We start from the raw sequence: 18,124 nt of genomic DNA on the forward strand, positions 1-18,124 counted from the left end.
GTTGTTTTCGACGGAACAAACGGACTGCAAATTGATTGTAGACATTTCTATCAATAAAAAAATAGTTAGGGGTAGCAGAACGGATTTAATTCCAGGAACTTGAAGCTAATTGAAAATGAATGGAAGATAAATAGGGTTAGACGTGTGCTTCTGTCTGAAATTGTGGAATGTTGTAAAAAAACATGGATCTCGGTCATAAAAAGAAGTGACGCGATTAGATACACCTGGGAAGCTAAAAATATGCTGACTTCACAGAAACGTCCCTCCTTTCTCGTGTATGCGGCTTTCTTTTCATTAAAACGTGTCACGAGTTTTACAATACGATGTTCAGTTATTTTATGCACTGTACCATCACTCTGGCTTCTAACTATCGTTGCATCAGCGACAGCTGGTGGGTACCGCTTCGACCGGTCGAAGCCGGAAGTTATCACGACTGCAAGTTCTTCCTTGAGTCGCTTTCGCACCTGTCGTTACTCTGAATTTTTTCATTCGGAGTTTGCTATACATGTATGCCATTTTCAAAATCAATGTGTCTGACGTAACTTCTTGAAGGTTTTGCAAGATATAAGCTGGTTTCTGCAGCCAGCTTCATCATTTCCCATTAAAGGCGCTGGACACGAGGCTTAAATAACGTTTTCACGTAATCGCCCGCCAATTATTTCTCTCCGCGCAAAAGTGGAGCGCACTATAATTGGAGCTGTCTGGCTTTAACGCGGCCTTCGATTCGCGCGTTGAAAGATGAAACGCGATTATTTCTTGATCCTGCAGCGACAATTTTAAATGGATCCTCGTGTCGCTGAATTACGACATCGATTTTGTCTGCAACCATTGGTGATTGATTGGGTAAATTTATAATTCGACCGCGATTATTGTGTTGCAAAATACACCCTCCCTCTCAAATATCATCCAATAACTCCGATTCAAATTGATTTTCAAAAAGAATCCATTATTCTGTTTTAAGAAAAAAAGTGCATCTCGCTTATTGCCCATTAAAAAAGACCCGTTAACCAGCACACCCCCAGCTCCATTCTTCACCCCCTCTTCCTCGTTTATTCATCGATGATTCCTTGCTTGCTGTGTTCCTTTCCATTCAGACTACAATTACAGCGACGCGCGATGCAGTTACACAGTCTGCTTCGTGCGAAAAGGAACGTTTGATCGCCGAAGACACAAAAACGTGGATGGAATCGCGTTAATTAAGGGTAATAAAGCACAAGCGATAGAGGAATCTGGTAGTTTTTCTGAAATTTCCATTTCTAGTCTCTTTTCAACCGAATCAGTAAGAGTACAATTTGAAATTGAAGGTGACCTCGAACCTCAACTCAGGTTCCACCATAAATCTAATTAAATCTTCAAATGCCACACTGTTAAAGAATCGACGGAGCTCGAATTTTATGAATGTGAAATTCAAGATGCTATCTAGGACTCTAGTAGTACGCGGACCTGCCGCCGGTGTCGCTAGCGTACATTTCCTACTAAATATGGTAACTGTGAACTTCGGTCCACAGATCGCCTTAATTGTTCGCGTACCGTTAGAAAATTAATTTCGCCGGGAATAATTAGATGTTTGTCGATACCTCCACGAACGAAATTCATCCTTCCACGTCGTTTCGTGGTCGACCCAATTTCCACGCCAATGTGTACGCTTACTTGGGTGTAACTGTAAACTGTCGTGTTATATTCTAACTGTAATTCGGACATTTAGTGTCCCCGTTAGTGAAATTACGCGGGCATCGATGAATTCAAACGTTTTCTTCCAATTGCGATGTAAAATCGCGGAGGTTGAAAATAGTCGAGGCATAAATTCAACGACACCATTAATTTATCCTGTATTACATTTCATTAGTATATATTTATATAAAGATAACAACGATCGAGCTTAAACATTTGATTTATACATATCATTTATACAGGTAAGGTATTTATTCGTTGAACGTGTACAGGCCATTTCTCTATGCTTCCTAAAGATATACAGTTCGCATGCCTGTAGACAGAGAAGTATGATGAGTGTTCATAGAAACGAATTTTACTTACATTTTTCCGCCGACTTCCCCAAGTGAATTCATCAAATTATTATAAGTTATGCAATTAGTCTTGTTGAGAATGGCTCGCGGAACTCTATGCAGTGAATTTCCCCTGCGATTTCTACCGAAACATCTTTCCCGTCTCACGCGCGTGCGAATCGTACACGCGCTGTACACGCAGCTACAACGTAATGAGTCTTCTTCTTCGTATCCTCGATGGCACATTCCTATCGGTGCTCGTCTTTGACATAAGAATAGATATTACACGCACGCTCTCCCATTCCTTCTCACCATCCACTCTCATCAGTGGCGGATTTAAGGGAGATGGTCCGGGTGGAACAGAAAAAAATATAGTTTGGATAAAATCATAATTTTTGGGGGAAAATGGGGCCCAGGCGGCAATTACTCAGCGGCCGCCCGTTAAATCCGCCACTGGCTCTCATATTGCACACGAATACATATTATATTATCGTCTTACAAAGCTACGCGTAATTGCCCTCCGTCGGTATCAATAACGAGAATTATCGGGCGTCATAACAGTGAATGTCTTCGAAATTCAAATTAAAACTATCGCGTCGACGCCATGTTGCTCCACTTTCGTACGTTGCTCCAAGCCACTCGAATTAACTCAAGGAAAGTTAAGTCATAAATATTGGGCAGAGCGAATCGTTTTATTATAATTCAACGCATGCTTCGTGTTTTATGTCAGCGTGCTGGAATTAATTCGAGAAAATACCCCGCATGGGAAGCAGATTGCCGTAGGAATCGCATATTCAGGGAATTTGCATAGCGATATGACGAGCAAGATTATAATTTATGGATTATTCCCGGCGGCTTGCCACTCTTGTTTGTAAATTATAATCTGTAACGGTACTGCTCGTGCTACTACATTTTAGTACTGTTATACTGGCTACTACCACGCGTCGAATGCTCCACAACAGGTGCTAACAAAATCGGGACACTTTTTCCTCAATTGAAATTAGATTTTTGCTCGCGCGACTGCGGGTAGGAATTTTCTGCCGACAGTTATACATTTATTGAACAGCAACGCTGCGAAAGTTTAATAGTCCCATTCGTTGCACTATAATATAAGTTCCTAGGGAATCAATTTATGTAAGGAAAACGACAGTGACGCAAAAGTTATTACGCAATACTGGTACTCATGTTGGCGCGAGTAAAATTATGGACGATGCTATAATTCGACGATAGCGATTCGCGAAATGTTACCTGCAGGCTTACGCAATTACAGCACCATTCTCAGCATCCCTAATGAATATCGCAGTATCATAAAATCGAAACTTGGAAAGTCTAAAATTTCTTGGTCGTGAAGAAATTTTCAAAAAGTGGAAGCCGAGATTATTTACTGCACTCAAGTTTCGAAAAATTGGAATGTTTTATTGAACAACAGATAATGCAGCCACGTAACTGTTAGAAATCGAAGGAAAAACGTTTAACGGTGAACGTATATTTCGCGAAGAGATGTCCGTAGGATGAGATAGGGAATTTCACGTTCCATCAGGATGCAGATGCTTCTCGAAGGCCGACGGTTACGTGTCCACGGCAAACAGACATTTTTCCATTTCGTGTCATCGCTTAAATTACACAGAGCAATCTTCGATGAGGCTTAAGCATCATTTTTATAAAGATTAACTACCTGAATGTAAGTTCAAGAAATTCTTATGCAGTACCTTGCGTTAAATTAACCTCTTTTTATTCTGCCATCATTGATAAAGGCTAAAGATTTTTATTGCTAAATAGAAGACGGGGAAATTGATTTTTAATAAGACATTAAGGGAAGATACCACTGTGACGGCGAGAAAAATGGCACTTTTTAAGAATTTTTTTCAGCAATAATTTAGAGTTTTCAAATAAAATTTGTATTACCTAATTTTAGTACAATGTCTTAAGAGATTCGAAAAAAATGAATAGAAAAACATGCATAAATTTGTATATATTAATTACTCTTCCAAACCCCCCACAAAAAACATAGGTCTCTGGCGAGATCTGTAACTTTAGAACGGCAGCTCTAAAATCAAATTTAAATCTTTCTTTATAAACTATATGAGTGTAGTTTCCGTTGCTTGTGCCGATTTTTCAATCAAATTATTTTTGTAGAAATGGTGCTTTTTAGAAGAAGAAATTCGAACTCTGCAAATAAGGTGGTCAGTTTTTTAGCGTATTTCAAAAAATTTGTTTTCGATCAAAAAATCCGTACGTCTAACAGAAACTACACTCATATAGTTTTTAAAAATAAAAATAAATTTGATATCTAAGCTACTGTTCCATAGTTATACATCTCATCAGCGACCTGTTTTGTGAGGGATCTAGAAGATTAATCAATGCATTACAATTTATGCATGTTTTTTCATTCAATTTTTTGCATAGTCTCTAAACACATTGCATTGAAAGTAGGTAATAAATTTTTCATATAAAAACTGTAAATTATTCCTGAAAGAAATTCTTAAGAAAGGCAATTTTTCTGGCCGTCGCAGCGGTGCTCCCCGTTAAGCCAGCAGGGGATAGGAAGGGGGAGGAAAATCGCGTTCCACTTAAGCTGCCAATCAAGGCGATTTGCATTCCAGGGACGTTTGTCGGGGTCGCGAAACTAGCGTATCATCGGCTGTGGTTAACCCTGAAAATTATACGCGAGAACGGAATGTGGTCGACGACGAAGGCTCGCGTGCTTTCGTCCAAGAGTGCAGAGGTATGCACCCGTCCGCCGTGCAGGAAACGCTTGACTTCCAGCCACGGTGAACGCCGTCGATCCCATCGGACTCCGCGTGCCCATCGATCCTCTGCAGGCGCTGTCCCCGGCCAACACTCTGTGCAATAATAATCTTCAAGCGCGACCTCTGGGGCCCAGTGTGCCAAGATTTCAGAAACCTGTGGCGCAAACTCGTAAAGGAAAAAGCGCCCAAAGGCACAACCAATCAAATCGCATGGCTTCTTTGGATTACATAATAATAAAAATACAGGTATAAAAGTAACTTAAGGAGGGATTCTCGTGTAACCACACTAAAAGCAACGGACAACATACAAAAAATAAAGAAAGAAAGAACAAAAAGTGAAAGAGCGATTTATTTTTTAGTAATCGCCCAAATTGCGGTTTTTGCAAAAAATTAAGCGCAAATTGATTCGCAAAATCTACCCACACTACTGGGAACCCCAAAGTGCACCGCCACTCCCCATCTCACGCTTCCATAGACGGCACCTTACAAACGTCAGTCGCATCTCAGGATTATTTGTGAAAGAAGCGGATGGCAATGACTGAATGCTCACTTTTAGTCGCATTGTTAGTTTATTATTAACTGATTTTGAATGGCAATCGACGCGTAACAACATACATAACACGTTTAGAAATAATTCAAGACGAAGGCGCGCATCTCCCGTAGCTTTCTCGCTATAAAGCCGGCAATCCACCTGAAAGCTAAGCTAAGTTATAAAAAATTAGCTTCGATACATCCTTGTGGGACCGTTTCCACCAAAAGCTAAGCTATGCTATGTTTTTTTTTATGTTTTATAGCATAGGTTAGGTTAGCTCGGCTCTCAAGTGGATCCCCGGCTTAAGGATTGTTTTGCTACCATTTCCCGCGCGCCACCGGTACACTCCCTTCGATCCCATATCTCGTTGCATCGAGTTCATTCTGGAAGAACATTGCGCGCAGCGAGGCAGCGTTCTAGGCGTTGCATTCGCGTCGGTGATCTTTAGAAGGGTTACGTAAGCGCGTCGCGGGAGAACTTCGCACGACTCCGAGCGAAATGAGCCGGGGGAATGGGACAGGAGATTCTGCCTCGTTTTCGGAGCGGTACATGGAATTATGTTAGAAGGAGATAATTATTATTATCGTCGAGCTGAAGATACTCCGTTTGGGAGGCTTTATACAATCATCTGGCACATGCGATTAAATAAATAAGTTCCAGTTGCACCTGTCCGACTTGGAACTTAAAAAGCGACTTAAACTCGAGAAGAATCGTTACAGTTTCTCATTAAATTAACGCTTCGCGATCTCTCTCAACCCCTCAAACGTTCGATTGTTCAATTGAGAAGCAAAATTCGAGGACCTGGAAGACAGCAAAGTGTCAAGTTACCGCGTTTAACCCTTTCGCTGTGGAAGGCCACTGTAGCAATTTGTTTATTGCAAAATTTTGATTATTCCCATTAAAACTCGCGTGTCGTTTCTACGATATTAAGCGCGTTTCAGGTTGGTGCAAGAAGTCTCCGCTTCTTCGTGGGCTGTGCCATAGCGAAAGGGCTAAACTTACCGTCAGGAGCAATAAAAATAGGTGCGTGGTTCGCGAAGTCGGACGCATTATGGCGTTTGGCACTGATTCCTATGCTGGGTTCTTTCAAGGGGGGCGCTCGAAATTTCGAAACAGAATAATAACGGAAGGAAGGCACCGCTGTTTTAAAACCGAGCCAGCCCTTGCGTGGAGTCGTGACTTGGGTGGTCAGCGAAGTGCATTCTTTATCGTACAAATCGTTTCTGGGATCGTGGTATTATAGTCTCTCGAAAGAATTAGTCTACTGTAAATAGCCTGCGGCGCGTTAGCATCCACTTCTGATTCATGGTGAACAGTGAAAGGAATCTTCATGGTGTCGCGAGTCAAACGCGAGCAGAGCTCAATTCGCTGGGCCGATAAGTGTCAGTGCCCACGAAAAGTGATCGTGTCTGGGCTGTAGAATTTCGAATAGCAAATGAAAGTTACAAAAAATATTCGTCATTCGTTCGTTAACCCGAGTTAACTTTATTCGACACATGACGAGTAATTTTTTCAACTTTTATTCCTTATTCGAAATTTTATTTAAATAAATTAGAAAGTAGTAGAAGCTTTCGTTGCCTCGAGTAACTAAATTTCCGAAAATAAAGCCGATTTCGTTTCGTACCAGCCACGTTACGCGCCTATCTGTCGATTTGCATATCTCTGAATTCGCGTTGAACTTTTTCATCAGAATCGCAGTGAGTCCACCGAGCAAAGGAAACTATGTCGCGCACGTGGGACTTGATTAGCAACTATTATGCATTCAGAGCTAATTCGGTCCATTGCTCTCGCGATACCTTGAGCCATTACCTGGCCGTTCGTCTTTTTTACCGCCTATAAACGTTACGCGTCGCGATACAGCGGAGAGACTCGTTGCGAAACAGAAGCGATACTTTTCACTCGGCGATCAATGCGATCGATGAAGCGCAAATACCGAGAGCCGCTTCCAGGGAACGTTGAATGCTACCGGCGCAATTTGCATGCGTTCCGCCGATCGCTAACGACGTTCACTCTGGAATTCTTTTGCTCTGGAAAAGAAACACGATTAAAAGTTGTTCAGCGTGCGAGCGAATTGCAGAATTGTTTCTTTGACACGAATGAACGAGACGCCAGGCGCGACAGAAAAAGAAATCGGTCTACAGTTGCGAAACGTGGCATGTGTGAGTGGTCGACATCGACCGCGAGTCGATGATAATCAAGCCTAATTGTATATGCATACGCGACGGTGGCAATGAGCGCTCGTCGACGCATAAAAGTAAGCAGTTTCGAAATGACCGCGCTTGACTTCCACGCAGGTATAAGCTAATTTCAACTGAGAAAATGTCGATCTTCGTTTGGGGAGAGGCTTAATCGATATCTGAAATTCTTAATGTAATTTCAAGCTGGTTTCGTCATGCAATCGATCTTAAGAATACTTGATTCTTTAATTTTTGATATACCCAGTGTCCCACTTTTCAAACTCTTTAATTCCTCAATTTTTCTCAAGTTTGCGCAGTGATTTTTACGCAAACCCAAAGAAGCAAACAGGAGATTAATGTAACCACGACTAAAGTAATTCAAAAGCTTTGTAAAAAGAAAACTGGATTTTATTCTTTAAATAAATTTGTATTATAATTTACTTAGAGGAATTTGTATATTAATTGATGAGCCACGATAGGATTAATTATATGTATTGCTGCTTGAAGAATTTATTAATATGATTTTTTAAATATTTAAATTTAATAAAAGTAATTCAAATCAAAATGTAGATTATTGTAGGTTATATGAATTACATTAAATTTCATTTCTGGATAAATTATTTTAATATAGTTTTGAAATTGGATTTAGAAGTGAATTTTCACCTTATTAAAGTTTAATTAAATTTTTTTTTATCTATTCAAGATTAAATCCTGAATGCGCCACTGCCACTTGTAACCTACCCTCGAATATGTCTCACAAACTCCCCCCCCCCCCCCCATTAAGCCGCCTTCTAATTACCTTCATCACGTTAATTGTCCGGAACGTATTGCCAACTACGTCAGCTAGTGATGTTGCCGCGCTGTACTCAAGATTACATTAAGATTCACCAGATTTCGTTCCATGCCGTCCCACCACTTCCAGAGGCAATTATTTACGTCGCGTCAATCGTCATTAAATCGTCGCTGTTTATCACGGAACTTAATTTTCTCACGGAAAAGTTGACGCGACTACAATCTTGACGACATATTTTCTCACAGGAAGCATTACAGTGTCACCACTCTATACGCGTAAAGTGGCAAATACCATAGGACACCATAACCTTCAAATATTTCCGACACATTTCATATATATTCCTGCAACTGATTTTTATCAATGAATACGAGAGTAATATCTCGAGTCTGGTTTCATTTAATTGCAGTTGCGAAACTCTGATTCACTGTGGAAATGATCCTATAATGAGTTTCACCTTGTAAGCTTTTTTTACAGTTATCCGTTTCCTTTTATATGTAATTCTTTTTGTGAGCAAATACGGCGATTGTTTTTTCCTCTTATCGACGCGAATGAGGAGACGTAAAACACAACGGCTTGATTCCACGCCACGAATACTTTAGAATCTCCAAGTCTTTTCCCCTGCGTCGTCGTTATTTTTTCTCACGCAATTAAGATTAACGTTCGCGTTCTCACGAGCGAGCCGGCAGAAACTTGCTCGCCGGAGGAATTTATATCGTCGCGTTACCTCCTACCGGTAAAACAAAATTGCTTTTCCACTGTTGCGTCTTGAGATAGGAACTAACCTAACTTTATTAGAATTTAGGGGATTCCCCGATTTGTAAGCCGTACATTCGTGAATAGTCTCGTAATTATTTATTCCCCTGCATTGAAATATACGGAAACAACAGCTTTTACGGTGCAGGGATACCTGAATTCTTAGCAAAACTACCGACCCGTTTTCTCGGAGGAAACATCACGAGGTAGCGGGCTACCATGCCTCCGCGGTTTCGTCGCCTAACGAGCTCTCCAGCCATCGGAACAATCTTCTTGGTTAGGCGACAATAATTCGAGCTGAAGCTAATTAGTCTGCTCGTGTCGTGACAGGAAGGTCGCTACGCTTCGCGTGGACATTATGTCATCCTGATTCTGCAATCTCTTCCATGAACACCGATCGACAGAGGTTATATACTCTTAATTGCTTTGGTTTCTAATTGAATAGATTAGCTGGTGACTGAGGGTTTATTGATCGTAACAAAGAAGAATTGTAGACGGATTGGAGAACTGCTTGAAATTGAGAGATTCTTGGAGAGACAACTTTCTCCCAAAACGTTCGAGTCGACCGATTTTTCATCCTCGACCTATAATTTGTTCTTGGAACTCTCTGGCACAATCTATAAGTCCTTAATTCGACAAAGGCGATCAACTTTCGAGATAAGATTAACGAGGTCATCGGGTAGAGAACCGGTGGGACGAAGATGAGACCAGGCTCCTGCAGCTTTTTGTCCGAGTAATTTTCCTACTCGGGCGAAGGCTGTTCCGAGAAACGAAAACCACCTGAACCAGTTGGACGCGACTTGGCTAGGCCACCCATCACGATTTTCCACGCTAACACTGGCAATGAATAGACCGTTTTTCCCTGGGGGAAAAAGTTCCTTCCTCCTCAGACGTGTACCCCGATCAATAGTCCTTTGTGGATCCTTCGAAGCGAGTCCAAGTTTCGGGCTGCGGAAAACACTTCCTTCGAAAAATGATCGTGAACCCTTGGCTCTACTTGTTATTCAAATCCAGACCGCAAGTCAGAGTCGAAAGATCCCTAAAATTATTCATTGATTCGCACTGTCAGTCCATTTGCTGAGTGGAACGCTCTTCGCCTGAACCCAAACGCATACTGTACACGAAAAACGCTCAGCAACTACCGTTCTTAGGCTCTGACGCACTTATCAGTCAACGAGGGATATGTGGCAAGTCCTAACGAGGCCTGGGCCTGGGCAGCGGCTGGAGCTGCTGCGGCTGATGATGGGAGTAACCGCTCCGAGAGTTCGCCGTGGGCTGCGTTCTCTCTGGGCTATCGTCCAGGTTCAGCCCAGCCACCAGTTGAGCGATTTCTCTGTCCTTCTTCTCCTCTTTGGGCAGCGCGTTGCCGTTCTGGGCACTGAATCCCAGAGAGGCTAGGCTACCGTGGCTCCTGCTGCGGTGCTCCGCTCGGATGCTGTAAGAAAACGCCCTCTCGTTCAAGTGGCCCTTCCGTCGGTAGATGCCAGTGCCAAATCGAGATTCGTTCTCTGGACTGTCAGCAGAACGATTCATTTCCGCTGTGGTTAAGTCAGCATGAGACACTGCCAGCCGTCTGGAAGCACCCAGAGTCGAAGTGTCTGCCTCGGGATGTTGTCTTCTGCCCCTGTTGCCGGCTGTACCGTACGTCCCGCCCGCGTAGATCGCTGCTGCTGGCGGCGGAGGCACCACTGGCAGTGGAGCATAAACTGGGACAATTGGAGCGGCCGCTGGAATGGGTCTCAACCCTCGAGGATGATGATGCGCCTTTCTGGGTAGCGTTGCAGCTGGTACCAAAAGCACTGGCGCTGGTCTGGCTAGAGTTCCAGCGACGGATCGACTACTAGGTGGCAGAGGGTGAGGATGATAGTGCTGCTGTCTGACTGGGTGGCCGAGAGTGTGATGTCCATGGCCGTTGGTGTATATTCCCTGATGTAGGGGGTGCAGGTGCGACTGATGTAGGGGATCTTCGTGTACCGCCCTGTTTTTCAATTTCTTCAGCTTCTTGTTAGCTTTCCTGCGGACCGAGGACGATGAAGACTCTTCCAGAAGCAGGGGCTGAGAAGGAGGAGGCGGTGGGGGCGGTGGAGGAGGTGGAGCGACTAGCTGACGAGGCCTCGAACCCTTGGTACTTCTCAGGGTCCCTTGTTCTTGGTATAAACCGTCGACCTCGTCCCGGCCTCTGGCCCAGACTTTGTGATTCTCATCCCCATTGTACAGGCTCAGGTCATCCGTCGAGGTAGCATCCAAACGTGTCGCTTGAGGGCTGTCCAAGGTTGTACTAGAGCCGCCGAGGGTATGATAGAGGCTGTTACTCGATGGATGGCCAGTTGTCACACCATTTGTCGTCGCCGTGTTCGGGTCCATACCCTTGGCGTAGCTGCTGTCCGCGTATGCATGGAAACAACACCTGACCAGGGCGTTGGCTGCCATATCGCGTTTACAGATGAACGCATGACATTCGAGAACTTTGATGCCAGTAGTCCGTCTCAACACAGCAGCGAAAAGGGGCGGATGATTGGCGCTAGGGTTCCGTGCGAACGGCGAGTCCAGGGGCAGGAACCTCGTGTTCGAGGAATCCCCGCTTCCGCCTTTTACATGCCGGACTGCTGCGCAATAATGCAATGCCTCTATCGGGAAAAACCTGGTGACCTTCTTGCGGTGCTCGTCGACATTCTCCAGCAGGAGGCCGTTGCTCCAAACGCTCAGCCAGGAGTCGATTCCACGTGCACCCAATGCACCCTGCTCGGGGTACAGCTCGCGCAGAGGCTCCTGAACACCCAGCAGACCCTCTTTGCTCGCGTGGGGGACGGAGCTTCCCAGGTAGAGAACTCTGCACCGACAGTATGGCGTTGCCGTGTCTTGATTGGCACCCCTCATTTTTCTACCTGACTCGCTTGATCGGACCGATGCAGGCAGAGGCAGTCTAGCCTCGTGGTTCTCTCCTTCCTCTGGCACAAGAAGAAATCAAACGTGGAACTGGAACAGAGCCTACACGATCCCGATGAAGCTATGACAAAGTCAGAACACCCGAGCCATCGAACACCATTGAATCGTATCGATAATTGAAGCACACACGCGGCTCGTACAATCACTGTGCACACGGAAACTCGAGGACTCCATCAGGCAAAACTCACTCCACTCGCGATTACGCAGTCACTTTCCAAAGACACGGCCCGTAAGACGTTGCAAAATACGCGTGCGTGGACAACGAGGAGAGCCGCTCTCGGCTATTTCGCAGCAGCTGTAGCCGCCACTCGCTTGAGATCGCGTCAGGCCATTATGGCCGCCTTCTGACGGCTTCCCCACCAGCGTCGACCGCTCCTCTCGCCTCTACCTGGCTCACCTCAACACTACCGCCTCTTCCTCCGTTTCTTTCTCTTCCAGCCAGCTCCCGACAACCTTTTCCAACCTCCCACTACCTGGCCGGGTCCTCCTGTGGTATGCGGTATACGCCAGTGGCGTCGCCGTCTGCCTGGTCGCCCCTCACCTCCACGTGTACCGATCGACTGGTACACACCCGGCACACCGACACCACGGGAAGCTCTCACCGCGGCATACGACGTGGAATTCAACGTCGAACGGTGCGTCGACGCTGGTGGTATCCAAAGGCGCGGCCGCAGGCGTCAGCCACGCGAACCGCCGTCTCGGACGTTTCTGCGATCCTCATCGGCTTTGAGAATTATGAAAATGGCGCTGCCTCCGCGTTCCTGTGATCCAGCCGCCTAGAGTACCGCAATCCTTCGCCGTCTCGCGTCGGCCACGGACGTCCGAATGCCTCACAGATGTCGCTGCCTCTGCGTTCGCCTGGCTATTCTAAGAGCTAGTAACTGACGAATCTTCCTGTCTTTTTAGGTTCCCGGGGGGGCCGTATTCACCCGCGATAAAAGCAAAGACACCGTTCCACTGGCCTGCGCCGTGGCCTCGACTACCGAACGCGCACGTTTGCGAGCGGAATGACACGCTGCAGCCGCCTGTACGCTCCTTCTCGGACTGGGGACTGATGGAAGGCGTGAGACTCCGTCGGAGGAGGCCCCACTACGTTCACCGGGGCCCCTCTCTTTCTCGAGTGCCGCTTTTCTGCTTCAGGTGAGGCACTCCCTGGCTCGCCGTGTCGCCGTACCTACCTCGGGAACCCTTCGTTCTATGGGGTGTCTGGAACTGTGCCGAGGGAAACGGGCATTCCTCGGCGGAGTTTATAGAGGAACGCTAATAGCTCTCGCCGTTTTTCTCCGCTGGTGATGCAACGACGTGTTTTGTCTCCGCTACTTGCGCTCTTGCTCGCTGGGTTACTGGGAGAGGGCTCTGTCTTCGGACTTCTGGCAATGGTACTTGTAAAATATATTTAATCCTTTACGAGATTATTTAGGCCACTGATCATGTGATCCAAAACAGCACTCTTAGCGTAGCAGTGTACCAGCTGCATCGTTAATATCGTGTTACGACACTTACGAGGCTTGTAAACTACGAATTTATTATCAGAGGTGTATCGAGCTACTTAAAAGGAAATGGAGTGGCTTTTTTAATTGCATTATACATACGCGCCACGGCCTCAGGTAGACGCATGATCAGCATGTATTTACCGAGAAAGACTAAACCTGCGCGTGTGTCAGTGAGTTGAATACCTATCGAGCCACATTTACAATTTTAATCAAAGCCGATTAGATCTGACTTGGCGCGTGGAAAGAAAGTAGTACGCGTTCGTTAGCGCGGCGCTCGAAATCAGTTGGGAACGCTTTACCGAGGTGTACCCCTGTTTCGATGATCAAGTACCAGCCATCGATCGAACACAAGGAAAGTTTCTCCGTAGCCATCTCAAAGCCACCCATAAAAAAGGGCCACCGATAATGAACAATTTATGCAGCAATATAAAATAAACCTGATAGCATAGCAATTAAATTGAACCTGCAATTTATCAAGAAAGTAGCAAAGCATAAGCACCAGGGATAGTGAACCGTCACAAATTACTCATGAAAAGAGTACACGGTGTAATTGAATTCACGAACCATAAACTATCTTCATACATATGTATACAAATAGTTTCTCGTTGCATCAATTTACTAGTGGGATACATTGACGCAGTGGTAACGTATGAACTCTGATCAGTAGAGTGTCTATCCACTCGGAGTTCCTCTGTGGGACACTGAAGATCAGATTTCCTGAGGAAGCTCCATCTTTACCACAGATCCATTTCCTACCTAACGCTGAGCCAATGCCTCATCGTTTCTAGACACTTCCCGTGACATCGGAGGCCAGATCTGCCTGAGAAGGGAAAGCTCCCACGTTCCAGGCAGGTGGTAGCCTTCAGATAACCACGCACCTGTGCACAACCACACAGCGCTGCCCTTTATAGGTCAGAGAGTGCCCCGCTAACCATGGGAGGCCCGAATACGTGCGATTCTCTTTTGGCAGGAGCCGATTCGAGGTCTCCAGGTCGAGGTGTCTGGACGTCCGTTCTGTTGTGCACCGCGTGGCATGGCCGCGAAGGCGAAATCGTGGATATTCGTTGCGCAACCCGCGCAAATCGAAGCGTCGGGTAATTGCTATTCATAAAGGGGACACGCGGAGGCTACTGTAGGGAGAATTGAGCCATCGAGCGTCATTTAATGGTCACCCATTTTGAACTTGTCTATTTTAATTCATCGCGTTTATAGAAAATTGTCGCCGTGTAAAATTTGTCAAATATTTTTCTCGACATCATTAACTGTACCGACGATATATTTTTATACGTATCTTTAAATAATTATTTCTCGAGTGTAAGAAATTTATTTTAAATTAAAGCATAGTAATTACCGATCTTTATCGCTAATGATAATAAAGGAAACAACGTGTAATGTTTTATATGGCCCACCCTTTTCCAGCACCAAGCCTCGCGTTCCCTAGGCTGATTACTCGGGGTTTTAATTGCTCCCGCTAATCGCTTAATTGCTGCACTCAGCTGCAAATTTGACACAGTCGGTAAAACTGTGGTATACTTTAGAGAAATTACTACTAAAGTGCATTTATAACATTAGCAATATCTTCTTTAAGTAGCTAACGAATGTGTGTAATTAGCGATGGCCTTGCGCATAGTTGATGAGGTTATTTGTAGAGTTTCGATGTTCGGAATTACGTTTTATTTCTTACATTAAACTGTGTTATTATTTTTTATTCGATCATTGGTAATGAACAAAACTGCAAACACAGGCAGAAAATTCTATTCGATTTATTTGTATAAACGGTATAATTTATTGGGACAGGCGAATATCCGGTTTGCACCGCTGCGAGACGACAAATCTTGCTTGGAATTTCCTGTGCTACCAGACACGTTTCCTCTGCAATTTCTACGTCTTCTTTAGATTAAAAGCGTGGCCAACATGTGATACAACCGGACGACGGAAATGTTTTCTTTGTAATTAGCCGAGAAGAGGAAGAGATGACGATCCTGCAGCGCAAGCCCGGTGTCATGCCAGGCCAGAAAACGTGGAATCGGGGTCACGTGACCGAGAGACCCTGACTGTGGCCGAATTGTGAAATTTCGTGTACTTGGGGAGCGGTCAACGGAGCGTTTTGCATGCTTCGTACATTTCGATTATTTTTCAACGCCTCGGATGGGGAATGAAAAGTGGAACGAGAGGCAAAGGTGGGAATTGTGGATTTTTTTTGGAAAAATTATTATTATTTCTCAATGAATTCTTTCAACACTATTCTACATTGTTGCCTCACTTTCACGCTACTTCATTTGCAACATTGTTGAAAAATTTTGTCCTTTGCAACTTTGTTGAACTTTCGCGAGAAGACTAATTTTATGTTTGAAGAGTAAGCTGTTATGTGTGAAGTGTGAGTTGTTAACTGTGAAGCGTGGAATGTAAAGTGTGAAATGTGAAGCGTGGAACGTGAAGTGTGAACCATAGTTGTGATGTGGTGTGGTGTTGTATCATTTCAAACAATTCCAGTGATACAATAATCAGTCGATCGGAATCCGTCCTAATCTACCCATCATCCCTCTTCAGTGTCGCCCAACCTTTTTAATATCACCGACCAAAGTGACACGATAAATGTCTTTAGCGACACGCAGATCTTGCTGGCTCCGCGTTAAATTAAATAAAAATTCGCACAACAGAGGCGTTAAGGATTCCAGTGGTACTTTAGAACCAGAGGAGTCCCGAAAATAAGCGCGCATTCCGTGGCGATCGAGAACGTCGCATTATTATGCAAATCGTCGGAACCAGGCCCCACTCGTCCCAGTATTCATTTCGAGAAGATGGAACCGCTTTATCCTTGGTCGAAGGACGACCACAAGGTTCTACGAAACCGCTTGCCGATCGTTGAAATCACCGGTTCCTCCACTAGCGTCGACGTAAATCCTGCTGATTTCCAGGAGGACGCGCACACGCGCGCAGTTTACGATCCTCGAATACTCTTATTCGAATCTCCAAAGGAATTTCTGCCTTTCTCCTTGCGTCTCTTCTCTTTTGTTTCGCGCAGAGAATCTACCGCCTAGATCGACGGTGGATCAACCATAGATAGCCCAAATGGCACTGATAAACCTGCACGAGTAACAAGGAATTAAATACATCTACTGTTCGAGAGAAGATTAAAGCATTAAAGTACCATCGACCAAATTGCACGCTACGTGTCATTTTTCACCCCGATGTTTCGAAGGTTCCTGAAATCGAGGATGGAGTGGGTCAGTGGGTCGTTGTCGCGTTAATTACGAGGAATCCAGGAGTTGCAACTCGAGCAATCGCCTCCTCTCGATGAATATCTTTTTCCTTCCTTCTGTCCCATCCTTTGCAACATTTTCAACCTAATGCATTCTACAATTTAGTTCCCCTGGTGTAAGATAAAAACTTGGACAGCACGAATGTGCCATTCTTAGTGGAAATATGCGGTTCTCCTGTTGGTAGAATCTTTTTGCGTCTATAGCGCGGCTGTAATGCATTCACGGTAGCTGGAAATGAGCAAATAATAAATGGCAGCGTAACCGTGACAAACTTTTACCTCGGGAAGCCCGAAGCCACAAAGAAATTCCACTTTAGACTTCCGGTAAGAGAGCAATACCGGTCTCGAGTCGGCGGGGAAAGCTTTCAAAACACTTGGCAATCTTCTTTCTCCTTTTTCCGGGTTAATAAAATGACGATACTCGTTCGTTTCATTTTCCAGCGCACTGATATTCACAGAGCGGCGAGATACACCTGAAAATTTGCCCTACCGTGTGTATTAATAAAAGCCAAAAAACATTCTTTAGGATATGTTGTAACCTGTTCTTGTAAAAAATTAATAAAAATCATCTATTTTTCGAGCGTTTTAACCGGAGGGTACCATTAAACGAATTCTGTACCTTTTAAAATAATATTCGAGCGGTGAGAGATTACTCTGCGTCGATAGAAAACCATCCCGTGAGTAAGAAAAATATCGGTCAAGATATTCTAAGCGTCGATGCATAACAATCTTTTGCCTGGAAGCTTGAAGCAGCGAGGGAACGCCTTCTTTCTGACATAGAAAAAGTACCGTTTCGAATTTGCCAAGAATATTCTTAAAACGATCAATGATCCTTTCCCGAGTTAACTGCGTTAAAGAAACGATCATTTCCCTTGCTCCTTTCCTTCCGATTCGATCGGGGACGATGATTGTAATTTTCACCTTTCGATTGCAGCGCCTTTTGCCATGTTTGCGTAATTTAATTGCTTTCTTCTTAACGGCGCAGCGGCGAAGCGAGACTGGAGGAACTTTTAATCTGTGACTTGGAACTGTGGATCTCGCAGGCGACTTTTGGAAAAATTCCCAACCAGAGGTCCGCCGTTTGAAATAAAAATAGAATTTTATTACCATATTTCGTTTCAGCGTGATTTCTTCAGGCTAAATTAGAGGAATGTGTCAATGGCATCTCACGAACCACTATCCTGTTTCTTACTCGAACGTGGCTAGAGAAAAAGCATGAAATATGCAGAGAATCCTGTCGAGGAAACCTAGTAACCTCTTTTTTATTTTTTTTAAATTTTGTTTTTAATTTTTTTTTAATTCATTTATTATTATTATTTTTTTTAATTTTTAAAAAAAAATTATTTTTATATTTTTGTTTTTAAATATTTGAAAAAAAATTAAAATTTTTTTTTTATCGTGCATTTTAAAATTCC

General features: G+C 44.3%; 2 protein-coding genes across 2 annotated transcripts in view; both read right to left on the minus strand.

Moving 5' to 3' along the window:
• The window catches only part of Sppl (signal peptide peptidase-like protein), a 327,977-nt gene that overhangs the window by 206,782 nt on the left and 103,071 nt on the right, over window positions 1-18,124 (minus strand). The gene's annotated exons all lie outside the window — the stretch shown is intronic.
• LOC143375776 (uncharacterized) lies at window positions 5,087-13,010 on the minus strand. Its single transcript, XM_076825236.1, has one exon. The coding sequence runs from the start codon at window positions 11,883-11,885 to the stop codon at window positions 10,203-10,205; it is 1,683 nt and encodes a 560-aa protein (XP_076681351.1). The 5' UTR covers window positions 11,886-13,010; the 3' UTR covers window positions 5,087-10,202.

This window comes from Andrena cerasifolii, chromosome 13 (genome assembly GCF_050908995.1).
Source record: "Andrena cerasifolii isolate SP2316 chromosome 13, iyAndCera1_principal, whole genome shotgun sequence".
In the NCBI taxonomy this organism is placed as follows: domain Eukaryota; kingdom Metazoa; phylum Arthropoda; class Insecta; order Hymenoptera; family Andrenidae; genus Andrena; species Andrena cerasifolii.

Coding starts and splice junctions, on each gene's coding strand:
- LOC143375776 (XM_076825236.1), bottom strand. CDS start 11,885: ATGAGGGGTGCCAATCAAGACACGGCAACGCCATACTGTCGGTGCAGA.